At 37.3% G+C, this 14,228-nt stretch overlaps 2 protein-coding genes and 1 long non-coding RNA gene across 3 annotated transcripts in view; 2 read left to right on the top strand and 1 right to left on the bottom strand.

Annotated features, from left to right (window-relative positions):
- Positions 1 to 926: 926 nt before the first annotated feature.
- Positions 927 to 4,940, top strand: LOC113467976. Its single transcript, XM_026824542.1, has 3 exons — positions 927 to 965; positions 1,833 to 1,956; positions 4,743 to 4,940. Exons 1-3 carry the CDS (start codon positions 927 to 929, stop codon positions 4,910 to 4,912), a joined length of 333 nt encoding a protein of 110 aa, XP_026680343.1. The 3' UTR covers positions 4,913 to 4,940.
- Positions 4,941 to 5,737: 797 nt separating this feature from the next.
- On the bottom strand, positions 5,738 to 7,079 carry LOC113468028. Its single transcript, XR_003391902.1, has 2 exons — positions 7,036 to 7,079; positions 5,738 to 6,188 (listed from the first exon to the last, which is right to left on the bottom strand). It is a non-coding gene; the product is annotated as an uncharacterized LOC113468028 (long non-coding RNA).
- A 4,375-nt stretch (positions 7,080 to 11,454) lies between these two features.
- Positions 11,455 to 14,228, top strand: part of LOC113467973 (trithorax group protein osa-like) — a 13,543-nt gene continuing 10,769 nt past the window's right edge. The window contains exon 1 of the mRNA XM_026824536.1: positions 11,455 to 11,635. Coding sequence (XP_026680337.1) covers positions 11,455 to 11,635 — 181 coding nt within the window. The remainder of the gene's footprint in view (positions 11,636 to 14,228) is intronic.

Raw genomic sequence — 14,228 nt, 5'->3', positions numbered from 1 at the left:
CAACACAAGAAAGTAACTACTCATTCAAATATTTTTTGCTATCGAAATACGAGTGCAGAACCTTCTACATGGCAAGCAATCGCATCATCACTGGTCGAACCTTACCTCCAAAAAACTTGCTCTTAAATAATTCTAAATCGAAGAGAGAAGGAAGACAGGACAGGAGAAAGCCAGCCGTTCCGAGAACGAACATTATCCCATCAGGATAAAATTCGCCCCGCGGCCTAGCGCTTACAAGGCAGACGCACTACCAACTAAGCTAACTAAACGGCTCTGGATTTAGCACACCCAATGGATTCGGTGGATCAACGTTCAACAACGGGTCCGTGAGGCTGGCGACTACTCTAGCGTTTACCCGGGTAAACATTTGAATTTTGAAAATTTCGCGCCTCTCATCATTGACTATTGCACAGTGCTGCCCTCTTGTAAGTAAACAACAAATCAAGCAGTGATGTAAAAAGTAAAACAAAACTTTCGTGTTTCGTGAAAAGACTTTTCCCAAGAAAAATTTGTCCAAAAGTGTTTGAAAAGTATTCTACCTTTCCAAATTACCTTTTTTGTAGTACCATTAGTGACTATTTGACAGCTATTTCTTTTATCGGATGATTTTCTCTTTTAAACAAGCTTTTTTTCCTTTCGAAACAGGTACCCAATTTTTGCATGTTGGTAGTTTACGTCGGAATGATGCGGACTGGGATTTTTCTTTTCGAAGGAATGCAGTGAACTTTTTCAGTGAAATTAATCAAAGTTACTTTCTTTCTAAATCGCTGACCATTTCTTACTTCAATTCATTAGTTATTCTCATTAAAATTAATCCCAAACACCTTTTTAATCGGTTCAAATATGATTTATAATTTAGTACGGATTAATGCTTGAACCCCATTGGTCAGTTGAAGGAACATTTTTTTTATACTCCACTATGTAAGATGAATTGTGATTGGTCGCTTCCTAATGACAAATATAATGTAAGTATACGGGAGATAGTATTATTTTATCCAATTAAATTACGTGTTGCATTTGAGGAGATAGACAAAATGGAAAAAATAAAAACAAATGTCTGAATGTGTGTTCTGTGTTTAGTGTACGTACGATATGTGGGCAGCAAATAATTTTGATAAATATTTTTTTAAAGTTTACAATAAAAATAGTTTTTAAGTTTTCCATGTTTAATTCCTTTCAATAAATGCAAATATTAAATGATCAAAGTGAATACAGTTGGATATACAGCGTAAGTTTCTTTTGTTCTTCAAGTTACCGCACCTCATCTCATGTAATTCTAGAGATTTTTTTACAAATATTATTTTAATCTTCCAATTGTATTGTATCGAACGTATTGGATAGACCCAAGCCGAAAAGAGGACATTTCTTGAAATGGCGTTTTGCAAAGTTCATTGTTCGTATAGCTAGGTTATTATTATATTATTTCATAATTATTAGCTTTTTTTGAAAGTTTTATCTTCATTTTCCGTATATTTCTTTAAAATAGCATCAATATTTGATTCGGCAAAACATTTTATGTGGAGATGAGAATTTGTCTTGAGTTTTGTTTTGAGCAAGAATGACAATCGGACACGGAGAATATTATTATTATTATTCCAATGTTTGTGATGAATTACTTGAATTTTATTATTACTCAATATCTAGGTACCGTCCCATTCTCTTTTCATTTTCTACTTTTTCATTTCAACCAAGATTATTCAATTTTGTTGAATATTTAGGTAGGTACATTGCATGTGGATTGTATTTAGATTGACATGTTTAAGGAACTCTCAAACTTCAAGATGAAAGTTGTGTATCTAATTACACATTGGTAACATCTACAGGCTTTATAGCTATCTACAGTTGGATCACCGAGTGGCAGGTCCTCGGACTCACCAATCGTCAATGGAATATCCGCGGACCTGCTAGCCAATCCATTCAATGGCGTCAATCCCTTCAGAGCGAACGCTCCTTCTGGTAAGTGTGTATTTTTCTCCTTCTTTTCTTCTTTCTTTTTCTTTTTTTTTATAATCAAGCAAGGTCTATTGTAATAATTATGTATTGCACCATGTTAAACCCATAAAATACACGAGACCTTGTTTGAACTGCTGGGGTAAAGGGACATTTTAGTCTCATTCGAGCAGGATAAACAAGGTATATTCTATTTTGGTAATGTCTGAACTACAGTGAGAGTTCAAGTTTAACTCTTGGATTAAGCAATCTGATTGGTTGATTTCAAAGTTAGAAAACTTTTTAGTCAATCAAATCAAGTTGATAGTCAACTCAAATTGTAGCCTCAACCATCATGAGGCATTTTACTTGTGTTAAGTATGAATGTCACTCCTCGATTAATATACACCTACTGTGCTATATTTTATGTCTTCACTTGGGCTCCGAAAATCTTCAAAATCCATACCACGATACTACTGAGATTGATGGGATTTTTTTTTTTTCATTAGGCGCTTTAATTAATATAGGATTCATTCAGTAAATTTGAAGGTTGTTCTCGTAGTAGATAGCCAAGATTAGGGTTTGTAGCGTGATTTTTTTATAAAGACGCTCGCCTGGTAAACAGGAGGGCGTGAGTTCAATCCCAGCCGAGGTATGGAATTTTATCCTCAATATAATTTGAGAATTTGACTACAATACAATAGTAGTAATCAGTGTTAAAGTTTAACGTTTGGAATAAGCTATCTGATTGGTTGATTTCAAACTTTTTAGTCAATCAAATCAAGTTGATACTGTTGATAGTCAAACTCAAATTGTGGCTCCAACCATAAGGCATTTTACTTGTGTTAGGCCAGATCAGGTAGACCTACCATAGATAGTGTGTATGCTCATCAGGTATCAGGTACACCTGATCAGGTCTATCTGATAGTGAGTGGCTGGCCGTGGATAGCCAAGATGGGGTTTTGTAGGGTATTATGATTTTTTATGTCCCACCCGGGGCGGATTTTATCCTGAAGGAATAAGGTTCTCTCTCGGAATGGCTGGCTTTTTCCTATCCTGTCTTCCTTCTATCTTCAATTTCGGGACGATAAGACCATAGCAGTTATAGGTTATAGTTCTCTCAGGCAAACCTATTGTTTTATCCTGAAGGAATAAGGTTCTCTCTCGGAATGGCTGGCTTTTTCCTATCCTGTCTTCCTTCTATCTTCGATTTCGGGACGATAATACCATAGCAGTTATAGGTTATAGTTCTCTCAGTCAAACCTATTGAAAAAAAACTATCGTCGCTGGCTACTCCAGGTTTTCGGTTTTATTTTTCCTCAGACTCTCAGAATTTGTGTGTTCACGTCGATTCTCAAAATAACCTCTTTTCCTTTATTATTTTCAGAACCTCCCCAGGCACACTAGCCAGAGATCTCATAGAGTTAGGAGGTAACCGAACTCTGACGCTGCAAGTCAAGAAGAGGATTCGGCTAGAAGGAGAAGAGCTGGAGGAATATCAGAAGAAGAAGGACAAGGAGGCCAAGGATAAACAGGAGAAAGAAAAGGTCAGTAGGGATATTTGTCTTGGGGGGAAAAAAGATTAATTGATAGAACTATAAAAAAATGAGGATAAACAGGAGAAAGAAAAGGTCAGTAGGGATATTTGTCTTGGGGGGGGGGAAAGATTAATTGATAGAACTATAAAAAAATGAGTATTTCACCGTAATGAAACAACTGCTACATTAGACGTATGTGGTCTGTGTCGTATCATGCTCATCCCGTAGTATGTCCCTCATCAGATGGGCGAGAAGAGACACAATACTTCTGACGCTGCAAGTCAAGAAGAGGATTCGGCTAGAAGGAGAAGAGCTGGAGGAATATCAGAAGAAGAAGGACAAGGAGGCCAAGGATAAGCAGGAGAAAGAAAAGGTCAGTAGGGATATTTGTCTTGGGAAAAAAAAAATTAATTGATAGAACTATAAAAAAATGAGTATTTCACCGTAATGAAACAACTGCTACATTAGACGTGTGTGGTCTGTGTCGTAGCATGCTCATCCCGTAGTATGTCCCTCATCAGATGGGCGAGAAGAGACACAATACTTTCCATTCAGGTGCTGGGTCAATAGGAAAACACCAGAAAGTAACCCATTGAAATACATATTTGCAATTCAAATCGAAACTTCGTTTTGTACTCGTAAAAAATTTTATCAATGGCGGGATTCGAACCCGGGATCTTCTGCATGTCAAGCAAACGCTTTACCACTAGGCTAACAGTCCCCCCAAATATTACCTTGTATATAATTTCTGTCGCGTGTAGGAAGCAGCGGCGAATATTTTTAGCTAAATCCCCTTTAGGGGTGAGCTATTCATTTATGTTTTAACTCCCGACTAATCATACGAAAACGGGAAATTTGGAACTGTTAAATTATTAAATCCCGCAAAGATTCAAGTTCCGATCTGGCGAACCCGACTCCGTTTATCACTATTTAGAATGGTCTGTATTAAAATTTCGCACAATGAGTACCACATCACTGACCCAGAGGAAACCCGACTAAACCGTACACTAACCAAATGACTACTGACAAGTAACTGCACCACAGGGCACGAGGGATAAAACACAAGGTAATTCTCTCTAAATTTGTCACGACTTGTCATAGCACATTGCTCTACATGATATGGTTGTGGACCATTACACGTAATGACAGCGTAATCACTTTATTCGCGTATTACATAAGATTTGTGTGTGTAGGTATGATATTCGAATTTTTTATGCTGACAAATTTATGAAATGAACAATATACTGATTGTCATGTGTCTGCTGTGCTTTTCAGATATGGGATGGCCTAGTCAAACTATGTCCAGCAATGGGTCTGTGATGAATGGTGGATTCCCATTGAGTCAATCCTTGGACTTTTCCGCCGCCAAGTCGCAATGGCCCATGGTTAACCATCATATTGTCAATCCTTTCAAGGTAAAGAATAAATATCACAATACGTACTAAGAAGAAATACCTAAGAAGAAATAGTTAAAGGGAATTTTCATTATGTTGAGCATAAATGTTGTCACAAAAATGTCGTTCCCCGCTTAATACACTACGCTTCATTTTATTACTTGACTTGCTCTCGACCCCACCAACCTCCAGATCCAGAGTTCACCGTGCTAACCAATGAAAGAGAAAAGAAACCAATCAAGTATATGGTATAGCCTCTTTATTGTTTTGTCGGATAGCTGGTTCTGTCTTAAACTTATCTGCCAAATGGCAATTAAAATGAGATATCACTTTTCGTTCCTAATATGTAGGTACATACTCTATATTGATGTAGGTTTTTTTTAGGTTTGATAGAGGGAACTGTAACGGCTAAGGTCTTATTCTTATTGTCCCGAAAGCAAATAACCTAACAGAGAAGACAGGATAGGAGAAAGCCAGTCGCTCTAAGAACGAACTTTGTTTATGTGGACCATTACACGTAATGACAGCGTAATCACTTTATTCGCGTATTACATAAGATTTGTGTGTGTAGGTATGATATTCGATTTTTTTTTATTGCAATTATTATGGTGCATATAGTAGCGTTATCTAATTGTGTGTTCTTCTTATTAAGTTAAATGGACAGGGACAGTGTCAACGTAATGGTCCCAGTTAGCTACCCTCTTGTCTAAGGGGTGTAAAGAAGAACATGTCTCGAGCACCAACTTTCACACAAGCCAAACTAAAGCCAAAAAGGGGCAAGCTGTTCCTCAGCTTCCCTAAAAATTAATCACAGAAGAGCTAACTACTCTTTACAGCCTTGGTCCCAAACATCAGGGTTCAATATTCAACTATTTTCTTCTAGCTAGCTATCAACTAATAAATTATATTATTTTAATGTATAGTTATATTTGAAGATCCTCTTTTCCTCTGATCTTCTTTATACACGGTGGCCGAGAGGAAATACACATATTACACAAGCCAAACTAAAGCCAAAAAGGGGCAAGCTGTTCCTCAGCTTCCCTAAAAATTAATCACAGAAGAGCTAACTACTCTTTACAGATTTCTTTAAAATAGACCACAATTTTCTTCTTCTCTAGTATGCCACCTGCAAACCTCCATTTAACAGCACAAAAAGCTTTGAGATTTAATACGGTGAGATTCCATTTTAGACAAAATGTAAATATGTGTGAAACAGACTTCATTGTGGAGTGAGAATAGAGCCGGAAAGTTTCGGCTTCATGTTTCCTCAAAGGAAAGGATTGCTGGAGTGATGTGGAGCTGTGGTCTGTGGTGCTGCTGTGTTCATCTGAAATGAGAACATTTGACTTAAGATGAGACAAATCTCGTGTGTCACCATCATTAGCGATTCCTCAAATGGGAATATTGAGCGACGAATTTCAAATGAGGGATTCTTTTTTCTTGAATGAAAGTGTGTCATATGGGGGCATTGATTTACTTAGAGAATGAGAACATAAAATTGGTTTTTAAACTCCATCAAAGTCAGCCTAGTTAGCTTGAAGGGTAGCGCGTGTGCCTCGTAAGCGCTAGGTCACGGGTTTTTGCCCGGGGCGGATGTTATCCTAACAAAGTCAGCCTAGTTAGCTTGAAGGGTAGCGCGTGTGCCTCGTAAGCGCTAGGTCGCGGGTTTCTGCCCGGGGCGGATGTTATCCTAAATAAACAAAGTTCGTTCTTAGAACGACTGGCTTTCTCCTATCCTGTCTTCTCTGTTAGGTTATTTGCTTTCGGGACAATAAGAAGAAGACCTTAGCCGTTACAGTTCCCTCTATCAAACCTAAAAAAAACCTACATCAATATAGAGTATGTACCTACATAATTATTAGGTACGAAAAGTGATATCTCATTTTAATTGCCATTTGGCAGATAAGTTTATGACAGAACCAGCTATCAGACACAAAAATAAAGAGGTCATACCATATTCTCGATTAGTTTCTCTTCTCTTTATTGGTTAGTAACACGGTGGACTGTGGATCTGGAGGTTGGTGGGGTCGAGACCAAGTCAAGTAATAAAATTAAGCGTAGTGTATTAAGCGGGGAACAACATTTTTGTGACAACATTTATGCTCAAGCTCAACACAATGAAAATTCCCTTTAACTATTTCTTCTTAGTACGTATTGTGATATTTATTCTTTACCTTGAAAGGATTGACAATATGATGGTTAACCATGGGCCAGTAAGTTTCTTTTGTTCTTCAAGTTACCGCACCTCATCTCATGTAATTCTAGAGATTTTTTTACAAATATTATTTTAATCTTCCAATTGTATTGTATCGAACGTATTGGATAGACCCAAGCCGAAAAGAGGACATTTCTTGAAATGGCGTTTTGCAAAGTTCATTGTTCGTATAGCTAGGTTATTATTATATTATTTCATAATTATTAGCTTTTTTTGAAAGTTTTATCTTCATTTTCCGTATATTTCTTTAAAATAGCATCAATATTTGATTCGGCAAAACATTTTATGTGGAGATGAGAATTTGTCTTGAGTTTTGTTTTGAGCAAGAATGACAATCGGACACGGAGAATATTATTATTATTATTCCAATGTTTGTGATGAATTACTTGAATTTTATTATTACTCAATATCTAGGTACCGTCCCATTCTCTTTTCATTTTCTACTTTTTCATTTCAACCAAGATTATTCAATTTTGTTGAATATTTAGGTAGGTACATTGCATGTGGATTGTATTTAGATTGACATGTTTAAGGAACTCTCAAACTTCAAGATGAAAGTTGTGTATCTAATTACACATAGGTAACATCTACAGGCTTTATAGCTATCTACAATTCTACATCATTAGTCTCTGTACAGTACAATATACAGGTCAATCTTATACAAGTGTAAAGAGTTGCATTACCTACAGATATTTCATTTGCATTCATTTTGTTTTGAAATGTATCTAGCAGAAGTATTTTGCTGCCTACTCTGCCATTCAATTTGTGGTGATAATCATTATTACGGGTAACTTTTAATTTTGCAAGACTCAAATTCAGTGTTGTTAGTTGTAAGTCAATTGAAGTCACTGCCCATAGAAGATTATTCCATGACCATTTCAATTAATTTTGTTTCAAGATTAGTTAGTAAGTATCAAGTATGTCCCTGGAGTTACAATCTGTGCTCAATACAAGCTTTGAAGTGTTTTAGGATGTGCATGTGCATGAAAACCTACTTTTATATTATTTTTTTGATAATTTTATTCCAGTAGTCTCATCTTCTCTATCCTACAAACCATGTAGATGGGTATCTAGTATCTAGCATCTTGTTTAGCTGTGTACCCTTAATTTACTTTAAGCTAAGTACAAAGTATTATTCATGTCAGAGATGGAGAATAAGGGTCTATATTTCACAAACTCAACTTTAATACTTCTGGAAGGGGGAAGGATGTACAGCTTTATGTTGCATTATTATTATTATCATAAGCGTATAGCTTTTCCCCTTCTATAAGTTATTACCTCTTCACAATTTGGCAGTCTACAACAAGAAAAAGAGTTGTTAGGGGTAGAATTGTAAACTAATCAGACATTTTACAATACTTGCATAAGCGTATAGCTTTTCCCCTTCTATAAGTTTTTACCTCTTCACAATTTGGCAGTCTACAACAAGAAAAAGAGTTGTTAGGGGTAGAATTGTAAACTAATCAGACATTTTACAATACTTATGTAATAATTTTAAAATAGAGAATCATTCACAAAAGGGTTTTATGGTCTGTTTGAAAGGAATCTAGTAGGTAATAATAATAATAGTGCTTATTTATACTGCTCGCATAGGGGTAATAATTTTAAAATAGAGGATCATTCACAAAAGGGTTTTATGGTCTGTTTGAAAGGAATCTAGTAGGTAATAATAATAATAGTGCTTATTTATACTGCTCGCATAGGACTGAAAAGTCCCTTTACTCCAGCAGTAGGCTACTACTATTATTGTGGTCAAATTCTCAAATTATATGAGGATAAAATTCCATACCTCGGCTGGGATTGAACCCACGCCCTCCTGTTTAACAAGCGAGCGTCTTGAGGCAGGTTTGACAGTCACCGAGGCAGGTTAGGTAAGTGTGTGGCTGTGTGGGAATGGTGAACAAATCCTAAATCACTTTGCCTTGACAGTCACCGAGGCAGGTTAGGTAAGTGTGTGGCTGTGTGGGAATGGTGAACAAATCCTAAATCACTTTGCCAACATAAGACACATGACTTTTAGTAGTGCATAGTCACCTGCACAACCAAACATATGAAAATGATATAGGTACAGAATTGATGGAAGTCCTCAATAGGGTTGCCAACTTTTTTTTCGGAATATACGGTACAAACTAGCAAAATGGTGAAAAAATACGGATTTCCCGATTTTTACCCGGAACAAAGGCATGCACCCACCAAATAGATACATTTCTTCAATGGCTTGTAAGAGAAAAGGGTGTTATTGTTGTAGCAGGTTTAGTTTTTGCTGAATGGCAATAGCAGAGTAAAGAAAAGATGCCTTTTTGTATCACCGGGGTGATGGTCTCTAGCTCTAGCCATGTTAAAGGGTGTTATTGAGGGGGGGGGGGGGATAATTAAAGTAAATGGTGGGGGGGTAAGGGAAAAGAAGAGGTTACAGAACAATGGCTGAAAAAGAAAAAAAAAGTATACACTTTTTAAGAGGTCAGGGGAGTATGGAAGAGGTAATTATCTTGACACAGGTCCTCCCCCCAACTCCCCAAAAATTCAATTCAATGTACGTGGAGCTTTCCTTTGAATTTATGACCATGAGTTTTTCCTCCTTTTTCCTCTTTTTTTTTTCTTTCTTTTTACTATGTATTAATATGGCCAAATGAAGGACAATTAACTAGGTATTACCTGAGTACCAAATACCGATATTGTTACTTTCTATTACTACAGTATAGCGAGCTATACTAGTAATGAAAGTATTGCAATCGGTTCAAATTTTCAAAATCGGGAAATGGTTGGAAATATCCTTTTTGGGATCCCCTGATGTTTTTTTTGTTGAAATAAGTTAAGTATGTACCTACTTGATATGCATTGTTTTTCTCCTTCTCTCCTCTCCCTCCCTCTCCTTCCCCTTCCTCTTTCATTCTTCCTCTCTTCTCCCTTCCTCCCCCTTTCCCTCTATCCTCCTCTCTCTTCCTCCTTTAAAATAAGTTAAGTATGTAACTACTTGATATTCATTGTTTTTCTCCTTCTCTCCTCTCCCTCCCTCCCTTTCCCCCTCCTCTCCTTCTCTCTTCCTCCCTCTTTTATTTTACTCCTCTTTTACCTTCCTCCCTCTCCTTCCCCTTCCTCTTTCATTCTTCCTCTCTTCTCCCTTCCTCCCCCTTTCCCTCTATCCTCCTCTCTCTTCCTCCTTTTATTTTACTCCTCTTTTACCTTCCTCCCTTTTCTCTCCCCTCCTCCTCTCCCTTCCTCTTCTCACTTCCTCCCTCCTCCCCCTTCTCCCTCCTCTCCTGTCCTCCCTTGAGCCACACTAGTGTAGTTAGTTGCTGAGGCATTGGTGGTTCAAACCCCAGCAGTTTCATGAAATTATTGAGTCAGGCAAAGGTCATTTGTAAGATATATGTAATTCATAGAATGTAGCAATGTAGGTATTTCTTTTTTGGGAAAAGGATAAAAAGCTAAATAGCAAAAGTACCTTCAATCACAAACAAAAGTGAACACAACTTTTTTTTTAAGCGATGTGTACTCATGTTTTTATCAGAAATTAGAAATAAATAAATTGTAATTTTATTTATTAACATCGTTTCTTTATTTCAAATATTGTAACAAAGGTCATTTGTAAGATATAGTTCATAGAATGTAGGTATTTCTTTTTTGGGAAAAGCATAAAAAGCTAAATAGCAAAAGTACCTTCAATGAACACAACTTTTTTTTTTAAGTGATGTGTACTCATGTTTTTATCAGAAATTAGAAATAAATAAATTGTAATTTTATTTATTAACATCGTTTCTTTATTTCAAATATTGTATTCCAAAATGAAGAGACTTTTCAATCTCTTTCTGGTAGCACAAGTCGAGTATTCTACTGTATCCAGAGATAAGCGGTCCAGAATTATTAGAACCTCCGTGTGTGTTGTGTGTTTCAGTCGCATTGTCTCGTGTAAAATTATTGAGTCAGACAAAGGTCATTTGTAAGATATAATTCATAGAATGTAGGTATTTCTTTTTTGGGAAAAGCATAAAAAGCTAAATAGCAAAAGTACCTTCAATGACAAACAAAAGTGAACACAACTTTTTTTTTAAGTGATGTGTACTCATGTTCTTATCAGAAACTTGTTTTTATAATATAAGATTAGAAATAAATAAATTGTAATTTTATTTATTAACATCGTTTCTTTATTTCAAATATTGTATTCCAAAATAAAGAGACTTTTCAATCTCTTTCTGGTAGCACAAGCCGAGTATTCTACTGTATCCAGAGATAAGCGGTCCAGAATTATTAGAACCTCCGTGTGTGTTGTGTGTTTCAGTCGCATTGTCTCGTGTAGTGGAATGAAGAACCCCCCGTTCCGTATGCCGGTTCCCGCCCTGGGCCGCACAGTCAGTTCCTAGTCAGGTTCTGCCTTCCTATGGACTCGTACGACATATTCGGTGAAGATGTGGGCGGCAGTGTGCTCGACGGATTGCCGGACCTGGGCCCAGACTCGGTTCAAGCCCAGGCGGGCGGCTACGTGCAACAGCCGCCGTACCAGATGCACAACGAGTCGCCCCTGGCCAAGCTGGCCTCCTTCGGGAGTGATTTCTCCTCAGGTAAGATGATGCTAAAAATTTGGTCTTTATTTCGCACAAAGTTACAAATGTGTGTTCAATATCTTTTACAGTATTAACATCAACGCTCTCAAATGAACTTCCTCTCTGGTTAAGTGGTAAGTGAACAGACTGATGTCGTGTGTGAGCATCACCGTCGTTTCGTTACCTATCGTCTGAAGCAACTATTGTTTCCTTAAGCTTAACGTTCTAGAATCCAATTTGATTTATTTTAAACCACTCATTTAGAGTGAATCAAGACGGCGTGAGAAAAATTTATCAGGACACGAGGTACACAATAGGGCTGCCTGGAAGAGACTGACAAGAAACACCACCCTACTGAAATAAGAAAAGGCTTAGGAGAATTGGAGAAAGCCAGCCGTTCCGAGAACGAAGATTATCCCATCAGGATAAAATCCGCCCCCGGGCGGGAATCGAACCCGCGGCCTAGCGCTTATAAGGCTACTCTAGCTTTTTTTTTAAGAGGTTTGACAGAGGGACCTGTAACTGCTATGGTCAGCCAGCCGTTCCGAGAACGAAGATTATCCCATCAGGATAAAATCTGCCCCGGGCAGGAATCGAACCCGCGGCCTAGCGCTTATAAGGCTACTCTAGCTTTTTTTTTAAGAGGTTTGACAGAGGGACCTGTAACTGCTATGGTCCAAATATTATTGTCCATTTTCACAGTTATCTGTTCCCAGTGCCCAAAGGTCTTTTGATGTAACATTATGGTAGGGTTTCACCAACCTCCTTTTTAGCTCCTTACAGCCTATTAGCTTAACAGACCTGTTAAGCCTATATAAATCAAATGGCACTAATCAACAGACCTTCTAGGAGGTGAAAAAACATTGGTGAAATCCACTGTAAGTATTATGTTCTTAAACCTATAAAATACACGAGACCTTGTTGAAACTGCTGGGGTAAAGGGACTTTTTAAGTCTCTCTCATTCGAGCAGGATAAACAAGGTTATCTACTGGGTTGAACATTGAACGGATCAGATTTCCTGCGCATGCGTAGAACTAAAATCTGAGTTTAAACTTGACCAAGTTGGATTATAAGACCTCTTGGATTGAGCAGTTTAATTTGGCTCAAAAGTTTTTAACTGACCAATCAGATTGATCTTAATCTCAAACCAAGTTTAAACTCGGAGTTATGCAATATTGCGGTACGAAAACTTTCTTTTATGGAAGTTAACAAACATCTGATGGTAATAGCAAACTGTAATCTTGATATTAACTCCTCTGGTAATCATCGGCCCGTAAAAGAGGCCTTAGTGTAAAAATCAATAAATTACTTTGAAAGTTGTTCTGTCTGGTGAAATCCACTGTAAGTATTATGTTCTTAAACCTATAAAATACACGAGACCTTCTTTAAACTGCTGGGGTAAAGGGACTTTTTAGTCTCTCTCATTCGAGCAGGATAAACAAGGTTATCTACTGGGTTGAACATTGAACGGATCAGAGTTCTTCTAGCGCATGCGTAGAAACTCTAATGGTTAGGACCAAAATCCGAGTTTAAACTTGACCAAGTTGGATTATAAGACCTCTTGGATTGAGCAGTTTAATTTGGCTCAAAAGTTTGAAACTGACCAATCAGATTGATCTTAATCTCAAACCAAGTTTAAACTCGGAGTTATGCAATCTTGTGGTACGAAAACTTTCTTTTATGGATGTTAACAAACATCTGATAGTGATAGCAAACTGTAATCTTGATATTAACTCCTCTTCTGGTAATCATCGGCCCGTAAAAGAGGCCTTAGTGTAAAAATCAATAAATTACTTTGAAAGTTGTTCTGTGTTTTCTTTCTCCAACATGATCTAAAACAGGATTAATACCAGAGACCAAATAGATACATTTCTTCAATGGCTTGTAAGAGAAAAGGGTGTTATTGTTGTAGCAGGTTTAGCTTTTGCTGAATGGCAATAGCAGAGTAAAGAAAAGATCCATGTTAAAGGGTGTTATTGAGGGGGGGGGGTGATAATTAAAGTAAATGGTGGGGGTGTAAACATTTCGTTGAGATTTTAAGTTAAGGGAATTCAAGACCATTATTTTTAGATTTTACTCTCCGGAATTGCATTGTAGGCACTTCTTTCAAGGTCGTTTATTTTCCGTCTTTTATCCTCCTTCAAGTTTTAGAAAAAATGAAATTGACCCTGCGGCTGTTCCTACCATAAACTTTTTAGGTGCCTTATTGCACTTATTGATAGATAATCCTTTGTATATTGGTCCCTGGGGATGATGTCATTTTGGGCTGGGCGCTCGGTTTAAGTTTAACTCTGGAATTAACCAATCTGATTGGTTGATTAAAAAAAAAAAAAAAAAAAAAAAAAAAAAAAAATTAACCAACACATTTTTTTTTTAAACCCAAGATTAAAACTTAACTCTTGAATAGTTTAAAGCTCATTTCGTGGGCCCGGGCGGTGAAATGAGCTCAGAGCTGAGCTGTGCTAGCCTGGTAACCGAGGTGCTCGTGTTGAATTATTGGGAGTGCTACTCGGCCGATTTGATATGTCGGTCCAGCCAGACTTTGTGAGGGGGTTTCGTCAGTCAGCGAACTTGTAGGATTTCAGTTTTGGTTGCTTTCACCCTATAGTA

The sequence above is a fragment of the Diaphorina citri genome, unplaced genomic scaffold, assembly GCF_000475195.1.
Source record: "Diaphorina citri unplaced genomic scaffold, Diaci psyllid genome assembly version 1.1 scaffold27, whole genome shotgun sequence".
NCBI classification, from domain to species: domain Eukaryota; kingdom Metazoa; phylum Arthropoda; class Insecta; order Hemiptera; family Psyllidae; genus Diaphorina; species Diaphorina citri.
This window is presented reverse-complemented; position numbering and strand designations above follow the sequence as displayed.

Bases quoted from the DNA above. Each gene is read 5' to 3' on its own strand.
- LOC113467976 (XM_026824542.1), top strand. From the start codon at position 927: ATGAATTGTGATTGGTCGCTTCCTAATGACAAATATAAT. The intron at 966-1,832 runs GTAAGTATACGG...CAGGCTTTATAG, and splicing joins TTCCTAATGACAAATATAAT to CTATCTACAGTTGGATCACC. The intron at 1,957-4,742 runs GTAAGTGTGTAT...TGTGCTTTTCAG, and splicing joins CAGAGCGAACGCTCCTTCTG to ATATGGGATGGCCTAGTCAA.